The sequence below is a fragment of the Stegodyphus dumicola genome, chromosome 6 (genome assembly GCF_044657685.1).
Source record: "Stegodyphus dumicola isolate Sdum_Otavi_A_Nest chromosome 6, ASM4465768v1".
NCBI classification, from domain to species: Eukaryota; Metazoa; Arthropoda; class Arachnida; order Araneae; family Eresidae; genus Stegodyphus; species Stegodyphus dumicola.
This window is the reverse complement of record NC_140773.1, coordinates 17,744,501-17,759,744: the sequence shown is the minus strand read 5'-3', so window position 1 is coordinate 17,759,744 and position 15,244 is coordinate 17,744,501. Positions and strand designations below refer to the sequence as shown.

Below are 15,244 nucleotides of genomic sequence, written 5' to 3'. Positions count from 1 at the left end.
ACAGAATAATCTTAATTTTAATTTAAGATGCAAACAGAAAGGCTTACCCTTTTAGGTCCAATATAAACACTATTAGGAATGTATGCATCATTCGTAAAATATTTCAATAATGTTGGATGTCTTCCTTCAATGATTTCTAAAAATGGCTGAAAAAAATATGATTAAGAATAAAAATTTAGAACAGAAAGTTTTTCTACAAAAACTTGAAATACCTAAAACCAGTGCACATAAAAAAATTAAATAAATACATAAATATAAATAAAAACCATAAAATGATAAGCAAATGAAAGAAACTCTTAAATTTAAAATTAGGCAAAGGAAAAAAAAACCTACATTGGAAAGATTTTGAAAAATCTATGTCAATTTAAGTTTTCTTTCTTGCTTAATTTCAAATTTTATATCAGCATGTTTCTCTTCCATTAAATTGTCACATATTCTGTGAATCAGACTATATCTGACAAAACTCTCTTTCTCTGCAGTTAAAATACAGTACTAACAAACAATGAATTTCTTTAGCATGCAATTTTGCATAACAAACAGAGGCATTACTTATTTGAAATAATGTTTCATTTTATTGTCAAATGGTTTAATTGCTTGTCAAATGTTCAACAGCATTCTCTTCAGCTACTCAGTTTTCATGCCAGCCATCTTTTGAGGTGCTATACAAGGATAAATCATTATGTAATTTTAGGAAGCAGGGAGTAGAATTTCATAGTTTTTTTTGGGGGGGAGGAGTCATTTTTAAAAATTTCATCACTTTTAATCTCAACATGAGCTTTTACAGTTCTATAAATGCATTTTAAGTAAATTATACCAATTCATTTACTTAATTTACTCAAAAACTTAAGTACTTAAATTCAGTTCTTTGATCACTTTAAAAATTGATTTTTCAGTTATTATTAATACTTCACTTCCTTGCAGCTTTTGTATATTTAAGTAATTAAAAAACAGTTTTCAGACTTTTAAATGATCAGAGAAAGAAATTAAAACTAAATCAATAACAGAAAAGTTAAAAGTTTTCCTTCTTCTGTTTGCCAAAGATATTTATTTAGGAAAAAAAAAAAAAATTTCTCAACACAGAATTAACTTTGCATCTCTCATTCTACAGATCATCTGATCATCCCATCACTCACAGAACATTTTGAAGTACAGTCTTTTTATTCGTTTAAAGTCAGTACACGAACTTCACATTATTATAAAAATATCTGAAGATTGTGAACCAGAACATTAAAATAACATACATTTGCCAAAAGTCAATTTTAAAAAAGTTACCTAATGATACAGTCATCAACAAGCAGCAAATGCAAAAAAATTTTAACAAATTTCTAGTGATGTTTTGAGGGTGCTGTTTTTGCACTACTTAATGTTAAATAATAAAATAAATAAAATTATAACTCTTCTTTTTCATGAATGAATTAAATATTAATGACAAAAGCTAAAGCAGGTATTTATTAAATATTAATGATAAAAGATAAAACTATTACAGGATATTTATAAGTAAATATAGTTAACTATTAAATGAAAAATCTGAATAAAAGATCCATATACATGATAATACCATGCAAATGGACTTCTGTATCATTTTTTTAAAAAAATATTTTGAAGGATACATGAGAAATTAGAAGCACATAACATACAGATATAAATATCATGATAAAAAATGTATGCTAAGATTTACCTCTCTGTCAGTATAAATGAAAACATTTTAATCCTGAGTGGAATGACTGCCATAATCCAGCCATGGGAATTTATATCACTTGGTATATTTTCTTACTTCTTTCATTAATAATGTAAATATAATTTTAATGAATGTTTATGAAAATGGAGACTAAAATATGTAATTATAAAAATTTAGTAAATAGAAGTTGATTAAATACAGATCTTCAAGAGCAGATCAAAAAGCAGTGCCAATCAAAGGGCTAATGCCAAATACAAAACTTTAATTATTTACTACATATATCACATAAGTACCTTTGTATCTTCACTAGGAAGTGAAAATTTAGGTCTGCACATAGTTACTGCACTTGTTTTGTAGTATGTTAACAAGCTGATAAGAACATCAAGTACAGAAAGACAATGAACAGCAGCTTTCCACATATTATAACTAAAAAAAAAAAAAAAATTAATTTTAGAATACCGTAATAATTTTCACATTCATTGCTTTCATTTTAAATAATAACACATCAAGTATTATAATCCAGTTTGTTATCAGAAACCATATATTACATCACCATAAAAAATAAATGAAAAAATCATGCTCAGTATTTAACCATGACAAGAGAGTAATGCTGCAATGAAAGTAAAAACAAGTATTATATATTCAGACTTGTTAAAAAAAAATTAAGTTCCTGTAACTAACATGATTTTAAACTAAAAAACCAAAATAAAAAATAAAAAAATGTTTAGCTCCTTTGGCAGAAAAAATTTAAAAGAATTGATAAGGATTAAAATCTGCTCTTTTTAGTTATGTCACTAAGCAGCAAAATCGTAAGAGACTGATAAACACCAATGGATAATAGGGGGTAAAATAATTTAAAAACTGTAGTTATCTGCTCAAAACAATATTTTAAAGACACTATAAAATTAAGATAAGATTTATGTTTAAAGATTTTACCTTTATTTCATAAACCTAAAAAGAGGCTTTGAAAAATCTATTTATAGAAGTGCCCACAGATTAAATTCAAATTGCTGTTCTTATCTAAACACAGCCTAAAGTAATAATTTATGGCTTAAAACCTATATGAAATCTAAAGTAATAATTTATTTTTATAAAGGAAATAATTGCATACTATGAATGTAAGAAATAACTTAATAATCTAATTTACTACAAGGGGAAATTTCTTAGCAGATAATCTTTAACCAAATCTTCAAATTCCAGTCAAAATTTAGTTCTCAAATATATATTAATTTCAGGAAGAAATAATTTCTGACAAAATATGATAATGCTAGTAGATAAAAAATAAAAGAGAATTGTGGAATCAAAATTAGGAATATTTGTACATAATGTCAAATTTCTGAAAAACTAATGGACAGATTTTAATGAAATTTGGTGTGCTTACAACAGAGAAAGAAATGTACCAAAAGTCATTTTATGTATGTATAATTATCAGCAAAGCTCATAGTGCAGGGTTAACCAAAATCCATGTTTTGATATCAAACTGAAAATGAGTCTAATATGGGATATGGTTCCCTCTGACATCCAAACAGGTCACAAAGCATGACTGCATAATGGAGAGGAGGCAGGTGAGGAGACCCTGTGGCAACTGAACCCATCCTTGCAGGAATGCAGTTTTCAACTCTGGGATGGTTCTGAGGGAGGGATGAGTTAAAATTGCCTCCCAGAAGTATCCAAACATGCTGTAAAGAGTTATGGTCAGGAAATCTGGCTGGCCAATTTATGAGGCAAATATCCTTATTTTCTAGGTAATCATTGACCAGCTGAGCCCTATGTGGAACAGCGTAGCCATCCATTAACAGAAAACCAAGAGCAACTGTGTCCCTAAAAATTCAAATATAAGGCTATATCTCCTTTCTGTACCTCATAGAAGTCAGGAGCCTTCGCCAAACATACACAGGTGGGGTGCAGCCATCCAATATACTGCCTGTCCAAACCATTCTACCTTCACCACTATGATGATCCTTTTCTCTGAAGATGGAGGGATGGTATCATGTTCCAGGCTCTCTCCAGGTACAGAGACACAGAGAAACAGTGTTCATGCTGAATCTTGACTCATCTGTAAAAGCACGGTGCTCTACTGCAATCTGGTGCAAGACATATATTGTCTGCACCATACTAAACACACTCTCTTGTGCACTGCACTGAGTGAGACACAAAAAGCTGATCTTCTGGCATACAGCCTCATCGCATGAAATCTGGGAAACTGCACACCATGAAATTTGGGTTTCAGGGCAACATATAGCTCACAAGTGAAGCTGTAGCAGTCCTGAGTCACTACGCTGAAAATGCCAAATAACGATCCTCATTCTTCACTATGGAATTTGGTTAGTCTTGTTCAGATCTTCTCGTTATAGATCTAGTGTCCAGAAATTGCAGACAACACTGGGCATTGAGCTCTGTAGCCACCTGTGCATGTTATTAACCTGCCCTCAATCTACTGACAATTCAACATCTAATTACATCATCCGTACATTTGCGGCTACTCATTTTACCTAATATGTCATAAATGTTACCCAACTCTTGCAAGAAACATGGTGAATACTGTGAAGAAGTACGAGCACACAAATTGCCAAAAACACCTCATGTGCTCCACAAATACATATGGCTGTATTTATGTATTCAACTTTGAATATTTGCATAGTTCTTCGGCTGCCTAATTATTACCTTTGGTTTTTATTACTTTTTATAAACATAGATGTAATTTGCAAATTATCTTAATTTTATGCATGAGTGCATAGCAAACGGAGGGATGCAATCTGAAAACTTCAGATTACAGTCTAACACTTCAAAAAAGAGTTCATTATTAAGAATTTGCAATATATATATTTATTAAGCAAAGAGATTATCCCTTTAGAAATGATTTTAGAGTAGAAACTTCTGTAATTAGAAAATTATTACAACAGCAGAAATTATTGTCAGTTAAAGATGCATTTTATAAAAAAATACTTTTAATTAAATTAATTATTTCTGATTTCATGGGAAAAGGCTGCCTTTTCAAATGGTATTAGCCTTTCTGAATATTATCATCAACAATTAAGTATCTGAATCGAGCTTTCAGCTTCCCTGTCTACTTGAGTGAAAATTTGATTTAATATAATCTAAGTTAATATTTTAACTCAATTAAGTTAATTCAAGTAAATTTTATATTTAAGCAGATAAGGAAAACTACACCAACATGATGTGACTACTAATAAAAACCCATAGTAATGTTGGATAAAACACCCAAGTATACTATAAAAGAATGCATATATGATCAAATAACAAAATATCTTGAAAATATAAAACAAAAGAACATATTTACAATTTATTTTTACAATAAATAAAAACTATAGAATATAGTTTTAGAATTAAAATTTTGTTTTATGAAAGTACAAAGCTAGAGCCAAAAATTAAATTATTACTTACAAATAGTAAGTCAATTCCTAAAAAATGGCTGCTAGTTGTTTAGCCATTTTGTTGAGAAAGAACTACAGAAAAGTAATTTTGCTGAAAGCCTTAAAACAGTGTAAAAGTTGCAGTAACTTTAAGAGCAGCAATATACAAAGGCAAGGTAAAATACTACTTGGCACACAATTTCCTAATTTTCTATTTGTGGATGGTAATTTAGCGAATATATATATATATATAGGCTGTCCCAGGATCAGTGGGAAAAACTTTAAGGAGAGGTAAGGGACATCACAAGAATTTAGATTTGCATAGCAGCCCATGGTCAGAAATGTTATGAAAAAATAGCATGACAAGTACAAGAAATGAAGAGACACAAGACTTAGATCATCTGAAATATTTATTGGTCAAAGATATTACATGTGCTGTGATAGATGATTTGTGAAAATGTCACAAAAGATGTTTAAAGTTTCCAAGAATGCATGACTATACTGTCGAACCATGGATTGGCAGACTTGTTCAAAGACACCTGAATTTTGTTGGATATCTGCAGCAGCACAGACAATTCTGGCCACCAGATCCATTATTGAATCCACAGGTGTTGAGTAGACAGCACTTTTCAGTGCACCCGCATAGAAAGAAATACATGCTGCTTAAATCAGGAGAGCAAGGTGGCCGCCATGCCCAATCCATCAGTGACCAAATACCTGATTCAAATGTTCATGAATAGATCTGGCATAATGAGGAGGTGCCCCATCATATTGAAACCACATATGGCATCTGACATGTTGTGGCAAAGGGTGAAGTAAGCTTGGTAGCACTTCTTGCAAAAACATGAGATAATCTGCAGATGCTAGAGGTGCTGGCAACAAGTAAGGTCCAACTAAGAAGTCACTGACCACAGCAGTCCAAACATGCATTGAAAAGAGATGTCAGGCAGCATGTGGTCTCATGCCATGGGGATGCTTGCCATCCCATAATAGCACATTGCAGTGGTTGAACACACCATCTCACATGAAGTACGCTTCATCCGTAAATAAAACGTAGGATAGGAAATGCGCTTCTTGGTGATAGTGGTCGAGATACCACCGTGCAAAATGCACACGCACAGGATGATCTGTGGGGAGCAAAGAACCTTTGAAAATGGTATGGGTAAAAGCCTTCACTTTGCAAAACACAATGAACACTGCTTTGCAATCCTCCAACGGCAGCCGCGACGGCTCATACACTGGTACTTGGATTTCTTCGAATGGTATCCAACACATTTTGCTCCATGCTGGGAGTTCGAGGCACTCGTGGCCTGCCCTCACTATGCCTATTACATCATAATAATCCTTATTCACACAAATTGTGATGCAAATTAGTAAACATCCAGGTGGTCTAGCACATCTCTCTGTGGATACCTTTCGTGATACAATCTTTCTGCTGCTCATGCCTTCTGCCAATCCAAAATCAGGTGCATATCTGCCAGCTTGTTGTTTGCAAAACATTTCCTACTCCTCTGTGGGCGATGACAGCTCAAATGACTGCGGCAATGCAGGTCTGTTGCCACCTAGTGCCGAACAAAGACGTTTCCCGCCATGGATTGCTATGCATATCTGAATCCTTGCGATGCCCCCTATCTCCCGTAAAGTTTTTCCCAATAATCCTAGGACACCATGTATATATATATACAAAATAATTCTTTTAAAAACAAAACACAAACATGCCAAGTTATTTTCGTGCATAAGCTGCAGAAATATTATCATTAAAGACATAAAGTAAGAAATTTGGAACTAATATTTCACAAAGACCAGAAATTGAAATCCATAATTAATAAATTTCAAATAAGCATATAAATGCAACAATGAATTTAAAAATGTAAAAGAAGCAAAGCCCCTCTTCAAATACCATGAAATTTAAAGAAAAATGAACAAAAACAGAAGAGGAATTCAATCAATCTCAATGTCACTTCATCAGGGGAAAGGAACTTAGAAACTAACTGAAATCTCTCTCCTATAAAAATCCTTGCTTTTCTGTATCCAGAATTAGGCGATGAACCATTTCAATGTATTTCAATTATAATTATAATAGTTCACCCAAAAATTTTGGCCCTTCCCCAGAGCAAGGAAAAAACAAAGTAAATATAATTAGAAACATTACAAAAATTTCAAAAAAATAGAGAGAACGCCTTCTCTTTAAAAGAATTAAAAACAAAAGTGAAAAAACAAAATACTTCAGTGAAAATTATTTTAAATTTAAACATTAACCTTTCAACAAATAATCCAATGAATTAAGAAGTAGTTGATAAAACTTATTTAAAACCTACGAAACGAAATTAAGAACTCCTTCCACTCTCATTAGTCTAAAGTCTAAATTTGAAATGCAAAACAGAATGATACATACATTTTTGCCATTTTGGTATCATTGGCGAAACCAAAAAATCTTGTACCTAAATGTAATTTTGAAACCAATTATTTAATGTAAAACCTAATTAAATTTAGAATAATCTTAAAAAAGAATTCTATTCTTTCAAAAGTATTGAAAACAAAAGTGAAAAAATAAAATACTATAGTGAATAATTTCTTAAATCAAAATATTTACCTTTAAACAGATAATCCAATGAATTAAGATGTATTTGAAAAACCTATTTATAACACACAAAAAATAATCAAGAATTTCCATCACTCTCATTAGACTCTAGTCTAAATTTTTTGAGGCTATACAGCAGGGGTGGCCAAACTTTTGGGATCCGTGGTTTACTCCACATTTAAAAAATCGAAGGCGGTCTACCAATGGCAGAGCTCAATTAACGCAACGTACATGTTTATATATTTATTTTCGGTAACAAGAAAAAAATGGTTAATTATCTAATTTTTCTAAAAAACTTAATATTTACAAAATAAAAATTTACTGACGAAAATAATCAAAGTATTCATATATCAAAAATTGACCATCCTATTCACTTCGTTTAGTTGAAATTTGCCACTGTATATCTGCGACAAGTTTATCATATTGTGGCTGGTTTGAGCTTATTGCAATGCGTAAACACGAAATAAAATGTTCATCTGTTAAATCTGTTAAATGCAACCGATTTTTGGTTTTTATGGCATTCATGGTTGAAAAAGCAGATTTGCAAAGATACGTCGATCGAAAGTATGATTTTAAATACAAAATCAATTTGTAAATATTTAGAAACATTTCCTCAGAAATTAATTTCCAAAAATCTGTATCGCTAGATGCTTTGGATTTAAGAAATATATCACATCTTAATTTAATAATTTCTTCCTCAACCGTGACTGATGTGGTATCCATTAAATGTCCTATTTTTTCAGATACTCCATCAATGTTGACATTTTCATTAAATGGAAATATCATAAAACTGAGTATTTCTTCCAACTTAATTAAGTCAGCGAATCTTCTTTCGAACTCTTCAAACAAAACATCTAAGTGTTCGGCAAAATCTTCGAAGTCTCGGTTTGGATTATGGATGCACTCTTCCTCCATGGTTTTTAAGTTTCTCAATTCATGTTTTCTTAATTGAGATACATACCTTTTTATCGTTTCTTTGAAAGCTTTAATCGAGCTCATCATGTCTGTTAAACATTTATTCTTTCATTGACGCTGATTTTTGTTGTTTTATGTATATTACACTGATTTTTGTTGTTTGACTTCTGAATTAGTATTTATTCTTTCCTTGTAGATTTAGGTTTAAGTTATTTTTTGCAGTGATATCGCAAAGAAAAGCTCTAGTTTCATGAGCCATTTTTCATCTTCCAATTCAGTACTGTGCTCTCCTTTCATTTGTAGAACATTTTTTATTTCTGGTAACAGAATACGAAATCTTTTTAAAAAAGCACCATGGTTTAGCCACCTCACGTCTGTGCGCAATAAGAGATCTCCATACTCTGATTCAGTTTCTTCCAAAAGCACCCAAAATTGTCATCTCTGAAGACTTCTTCAACGAATTGAATTGACGATTTTAAAAGCAATTTGCATTATATCATTAGACTTTAGCATTTTTGAAAACAATATCTGTTGATGGATAATGCAATGATAGCTGGTAAAACTGGGAATTTCCTCATCATTATTGCACAAGGCAATAAAAACAATTCAATTCCCAACTATTGCTGGAGCTCCATCTATTGTAATAGAGACCAATTTATATACTGGAAATCCTGTCTTATTAATAAAGTTTTTAAATGAATTGTAGATATCTTGGCCTCTCGTTTGTCTTTTCAATGGAATTATAGTTAATAACTCTTCTTTTGTAGTCATATCTTCGAAAACCATTCTCACAAAAATGCATAACTGTGCAATGTCACTAATATCCATGGATTCCCTAAATTGAAGTGATAGGAACTTACAAGCTTTTTAAATCCTCGAAATCTCCAAATCTTCCTCCATTTAATAAATCCTCCAAATTATTATTCATAGCTTCAGTCTGCCGCATCACACTGTTACATGACAAAGAAATATTATATATTGACGATATTATTTCAGATTTGTTTTTAAAATCATGAAAAAGCACTTCTCCCTCAACGATTGCAGTGTCGTAATCTTCATTTACATTGTAGCATTGAAGCTTGTTGTCAATGGATAAAAATTCTTCGCAATTTTGTACATGTTGAAGTTCCACATGTAAATCATCATTTTCACTTTCAATGAGTTGTTCACATCCATCTCCAAAACCAAGTGCTTAAAGCCACAGTGAGAAAAACAGTTCTGAATTGTCTCACTTTTCATCAGCTGTCAGCCACAAATGTAACTGCTTGTAAGATGCTGACCTTTGCACTGACCTTGCTGGCTTTTGACGATGAGGTCAGCAACTTTCTTCAATTGCTTCAAGGATGTAATTAACCAACCTTGCATGATAAAGGGTCTTCAAATTTTTAATGATGCCCATGTCCATTGGCTGCACCAAAGCTGTGGTCCTGAGAGGTAGAAATTCCAGTTGGGCGTTCATCAAGCAATCCAAATGAGGATGTGCTGCACAATTGTCAAGAAGAAGCAGCACTTTATAGCTCTATGTCCCAATCCTTCAGCCATTCTTAAAAAAGTTCAGAGGTCATCCACACATTTCTGTTCGCATGATACCTAACTGGTAAACTCTCCATCCCAAGTCCTTTAAAGCAGCGAGGCTTAGTGCTTTTTCCTATAACGAACAACTTCCTCTTGTCTGTTCCTGACATGTTTGAGCAGCACAAAACAGTTACGCGATCCATCGCTTTTTTGGAGCCAGAGAGTGCAACATGCTTGTAACTTAATGAGCTGTCAGGTGTAGAACGATAATACAGCCCAGTCTCATCAGCATTGTAGATGTCATCTGCTGAACAATTTTCAAGAAGCTCGGGCAGTTTTGTTGATTTCCAATCTTCAGCATTTGCACTATCAGCACTTTCTTTCTCGCCATGTGCTTTTTTGAATTTTATGTCATGTCTAGATTTTCATCGAGACAATCAACCATCTGTAGCTTTAAAGTCATTGTGGCCCTGCTTTTTAGCGAGTTCTTTTGCTTTGCATTTTAACATTCTGCCGCTTACTCACACAGATCGTCCAGTAACAATGGCAAACCATTCATTAAGGGCCTCATCGACATCTGGGTCTTTGCCTTCACACTTCTGTTTTTTGAAAGTTCCTCCTCGTCCTTCACATTGCACCCATTCTTCTCGCAGCTCATTTTCTTGTTTTATCAAGTACGAAATTGTAGTCTTTGCAAATCCGGTTATTTCCACCAACTGATGATGACTAGTGTTTCGTGGTTGTTGCTTGATCTTATCCAGGAAACCAATTTTTCAGCTAACGTCAAGTCCCATGGTGGCATTTTGGCAGGGGACAAAACACAGTTCACTGACTAAAGTGGTCTGAAGAAATAGTGGTGTTTCGGGTTCAAGATGTTGAGCTCAAGAGGGAGATAAAATGCTCGCCATTCAAAGCTTTGGCACTAAAATCATCCCAAGAAGGTGATGAAATCATAGCTTTCTTGTGTAAACTTTAATCATGATAGACAGGCAGGAATTCCTTTCAGGTGGAGCCAAACACTCTATTGTTCATTTCCTCGAAACTCAGAGCCGCAGGTCAAAGAAAATGGTGCACGTGTTCACCTTCCACCGGTTTCCCACGTCTTCACATTGTGCTTTAAGGAATTCCTGATCTTTGATAAAGCATTTTCATGGGGAGCTGCAATTACAAATCCTCCAATATGTCGCAGACCACCAGTGCATCCGCTGTATGCAGCCAACTTGTGGCTTCTGTTTCTTATTCGCTCTCACGTTTTTTGGTCCGATTAAATGAAATTTTGGTCCAAATAAGCGAATAATATTAGGCTTATGTACATAGGATTTGTTTCGGTTCTTTAGGATTTGTTCCGATTATCCGGTAATCCAATCAACTGGATTCGACTGTACTTCCAAATTTATTTCCCAAAGCGCTTACAATTTTAACAAAAGACATATGTTATGCACATCATCCTCCATTATGCACTTTTTCATAAAGTAAAATCAGATGTTACATTATTTTCAAACAAATCAGTGGCCTCTTTATGGTAACCAATTTCTCAACACAAATTTGTAACCTCAACTTATTTACAAACGAATTTCAATTCCAGCAGTCGATAAAACAAATTTAAAACTTTTTCTAATACCTTCACATACACAGATGATATAATTACTAAACTAATTCTGAATCTATTGAGAAATTCTAAATTTACCCATTTTGCTTAACAAAAATTAAAACCAATGCAAGTCAACAAGAAATAGATTTTCTTGATATACAAATAATTAATTTTAAAAAAATTTAAAACTTTTCATAAAACAAGAGATTTTAAATTTACGACTATTAAACTGATTAACAAGTGCATTAACCACTTGCGCTAAACAGACGTGCCACGCATGTCGAGATACTTTTGTCTCAAACCGTGAGTGGCGTGAACACCACGTCGATATGCATTTATCACAAAAATGAAAATAACGAGGTGCACATGTCGCCTAACAATGAGATTATTTATTTCTCGAATTACAGCTCTGGATTGCACTCACAGACACGGAGCGGTGTAAATGAGACACTTTACCACTTGTTATATTGTAGCGCACGGCACTGCAACCGTGAAGTTTAGTCGTAGCGCAAGTGGTTAATTTAACAATAAAAGCTATTATCAAGATGATAATTAATCAAATTAATACAATCAAAAATATCTGCATAGAAACAGACTATTTATAAGATGAACTAATTTTACTAACACCAATTCTTACAGACAATCAAATTCCTTCTCAATTTATTAATTCTTCACCATCTAAAAGTAGATGTTAACTTTCAAATTTAATCTTTAAGATAATAAGCTATGATACGCTTGTCCAGAACCACTAGGAAGGTAAAATCGGATGTTTGTTAGATTTGAAGATTTGTATATTAGGTATTCTAACTTGTTAATTATTTTACAGGAAATATTTCTGGCTACTTTCCTGTTACTAATTAAAGGTCATTTTGTTTCTAAGACTCAACATTGCTGATCCTGAGAAAAGACTTTTGGCCTTAATTCTCCCTATTTTCAGTTTCCTTGCTTTCAGTGAAAAATAATTAACTTTTTAGTTTTTATTCTGAGCCAATTTATTTTAATTCTCTGAAATCTGTCACAGGGAGATAACAGTTGTCACCTTTCCACCCTTGTCTGTGAAATTTTGAGTTCCTTGGTCTATAGCAAATCATAACACTTATTTCTTAAAAGTTTCTGGCCATTCAGAATCTACATATGGCAACACACTCTCTCTCAAAAACTTTTACGGTAACCCTAAGCATCGTTTGTGCATTGTCTCAAAAAAAATTTTTTTATTTAAGAAATATGGTATTACACATATACAAAGAAAGATAAAATTATACTTTCTGGCTCATATACATATTTTAAATGTGACACATGACAATTTAAAATTGAATAATTTAATACACTTTTGTTTATAATTACCAACATGTTTTGAGTTTTCTCTTTATTTTAACCAATAATCAGTTTAAAAATTTTTTGTACAACATATTGTTTTGCATATAATTTTAGATCACATCAGAAAATTTAAGTATTTGAAATTTCCAAATTTAAATTTTAAAAATATTACATTTCTTGTTTTTTTTTTTTTTTTTTTTTTTTTTTTTTTTTTTTTTTTTTTCACTTTTTGAAAAGAAAGGAGATAAAACACAATCATTCCTTAATTATTGACGATCTAGTAGAAAAAGAATAATTCCCCCTTGAAAAGAGGAATTATTTTTTTTCAAATCCAATCATGACTAAAAAAAATCTGATATGCATACCATAACTCAGAATACACAATTTCTATCATTTGAAGAATTATATAATCATTGCCATGTGTTCTATTTAAATCTAACAAACATTAAACAGTTTTATGATAAATCTAAAACGATGCATAAAAGACATTAAGCAAACAAACAAAAACAGTTTTTCACAGACGATTCAGTATTTCTCATTCAATGAATTCAGTTTTCACTTCACAACAAGGCAAAAATACATAAAAACTCAAAATATTTATATTAAAAATTTTGAAGTAAATCTTAAACACTTATTTTCTCGAAAAATTCCAAACAGGATAAGCATGATTTAATTCGCAATAATAAATAAAGGCGTTATCTTTGTTGTTGCAAAGCTTAGTCTCTCTAGATTGGCAACAAATCTCCTATTCTGCTGTTTCAAAGGTAAACAACTATGTCTGCCATGTTATTTAAAAATTAGGCTTAACCGCGCTTAAACAGCCTTTAAATTGTTGATAATTCTACAAATATTGCTTGCAGATTTCCTAAAGGCATAAAAACCTTAACCGGAAGATAAGAACAACATAATTCAATAATTTTTAAAGCAAAAAATGCACAATTTACAAACATATCAGAGTAAAGAAACTGAGATCACCGAGTCGAGTAACAGAATGAGAATATATATATATTTTTTTTAAAACAGTTTTATAATTTTTTTGGAGGAAAAGAGTCTTTTATTCTGTTCTTACATACAGATGTCACACAAAAACATTGTTCAAACTGCATCCCATAGCAGTCAAAATGGGTATTTTCGTTGAAATATGCTGCCTGAAACTTTTCGCGACTACAATACTTTGTTTTTACTTTGTACAGGGAAGTAAAAAAAAAAAAAAAAAAAAAAAAAAACAAAAAAAACAAAAAACAGATAAAAAGTGTAAAGTATTGGGAAAATTCACTTTACATTTTTTTTTTTTTTTTTTTTTTACTTTTAGATAAGTTACATTAATTGTGCTATTAAAAACTTAATTCTTATTATAGTCATCATTAAAATTAATGCAGAATAATAATTATCTTACTCTTTATCAAACTGTGCAAAAATTCTTCTTGCAACATCACGTAATGCTACTTTCCGATTCTCCTCTGCTTTACTTATGCGAGTTACAAAATCTTTGCATTCCTGAGTATAATACCTCCTAAATCCTTTTCTGGCTCCTTGAAACTCAAAATTACTTGGAACCTTTTTATTATCAGGAACTTCAAGTTGAAATCTTGTCTTTGCACTGCCAACATAGGTTACCTAATAAATTAAAAAACATTTTGTTATGCACTAATGTCATTTACAGTAGATGGACAAAAATATAGAAACACCTTGTGAAATTCATGTTTGAAAAGAAAGATTGATTTTAATGAAATATGTAGGTGGCGCTGGCGTTTTTGACTACTGACGCCACCTATACAACTCCATAAATGTGCTAAACAGTTCAGTTGTTGTCGGAGTACTGTTATGTGAGGTTGTCATTGCATTATGTCAGAGTTAATAGACTTCGAACGTGGGCAAATTGTTGGAACACGTATGGTAGGTGCTTCCAAAAGCAAGGTAGCCGAGGTGTTTAGTGTTTCAAGAGGTACTGTATCGAAGATTTATCCGCATATTTGAAAAGCGGAAAAACATCCTCTGCTAAATCACAGCGTGGACGAAAGTGTGTCCTGAGTGATCGTGACAGACGATCATTATGGGCAATTGTGACGAAAAATAAGAAGACCACAGCTGCAAAAGTTACTGCTGAAATGAATGTTGTGTTACCGAACCCTGTGAGTACCAAAACAATTAGAAGGGAGCTTCATAAACAGGGAATTGCTGGCCGTGCTGCAATTGAGAAGCCACTCGTCAGTGATGCTAATGCCCATAACAGGAAAAGGTGGTGTTTAAGTCATAAAGCCTGGACTATAGAG

The 15,244-nt window shown here is 32.3% G+C and overlaps 1 protein-coding gene across 1 annotated transcript in view; it reads right to left on the bottom strand.

The window, feature by feature from the left end:
• Msh6 (DNA mismatch repair protein Msh6) overlaps positions 1-15,244 on the bottom strand; it is a 109,351-nt gene that overhangs the window by 28,575 nt on the left and 65,532 nt on the right. The window contains exons 20-22 of the mRNA XM_085818150.1: positions 14,368-14,588; positions 1,972-2,104; positions 48-146 (exon numbers count right to left, since the gene is read on the bottom strand). Coding sequence (XP_085674276.1) covers positions 48-146; positions 1,972-2,104; positions 14,368-14,588 — 453 coding nt within the window. The remainder of the gene's footprint in view (positions 1-47; positions 147-1,971; positions 2,105-14,367; positions 14,589-15,244) is intronic.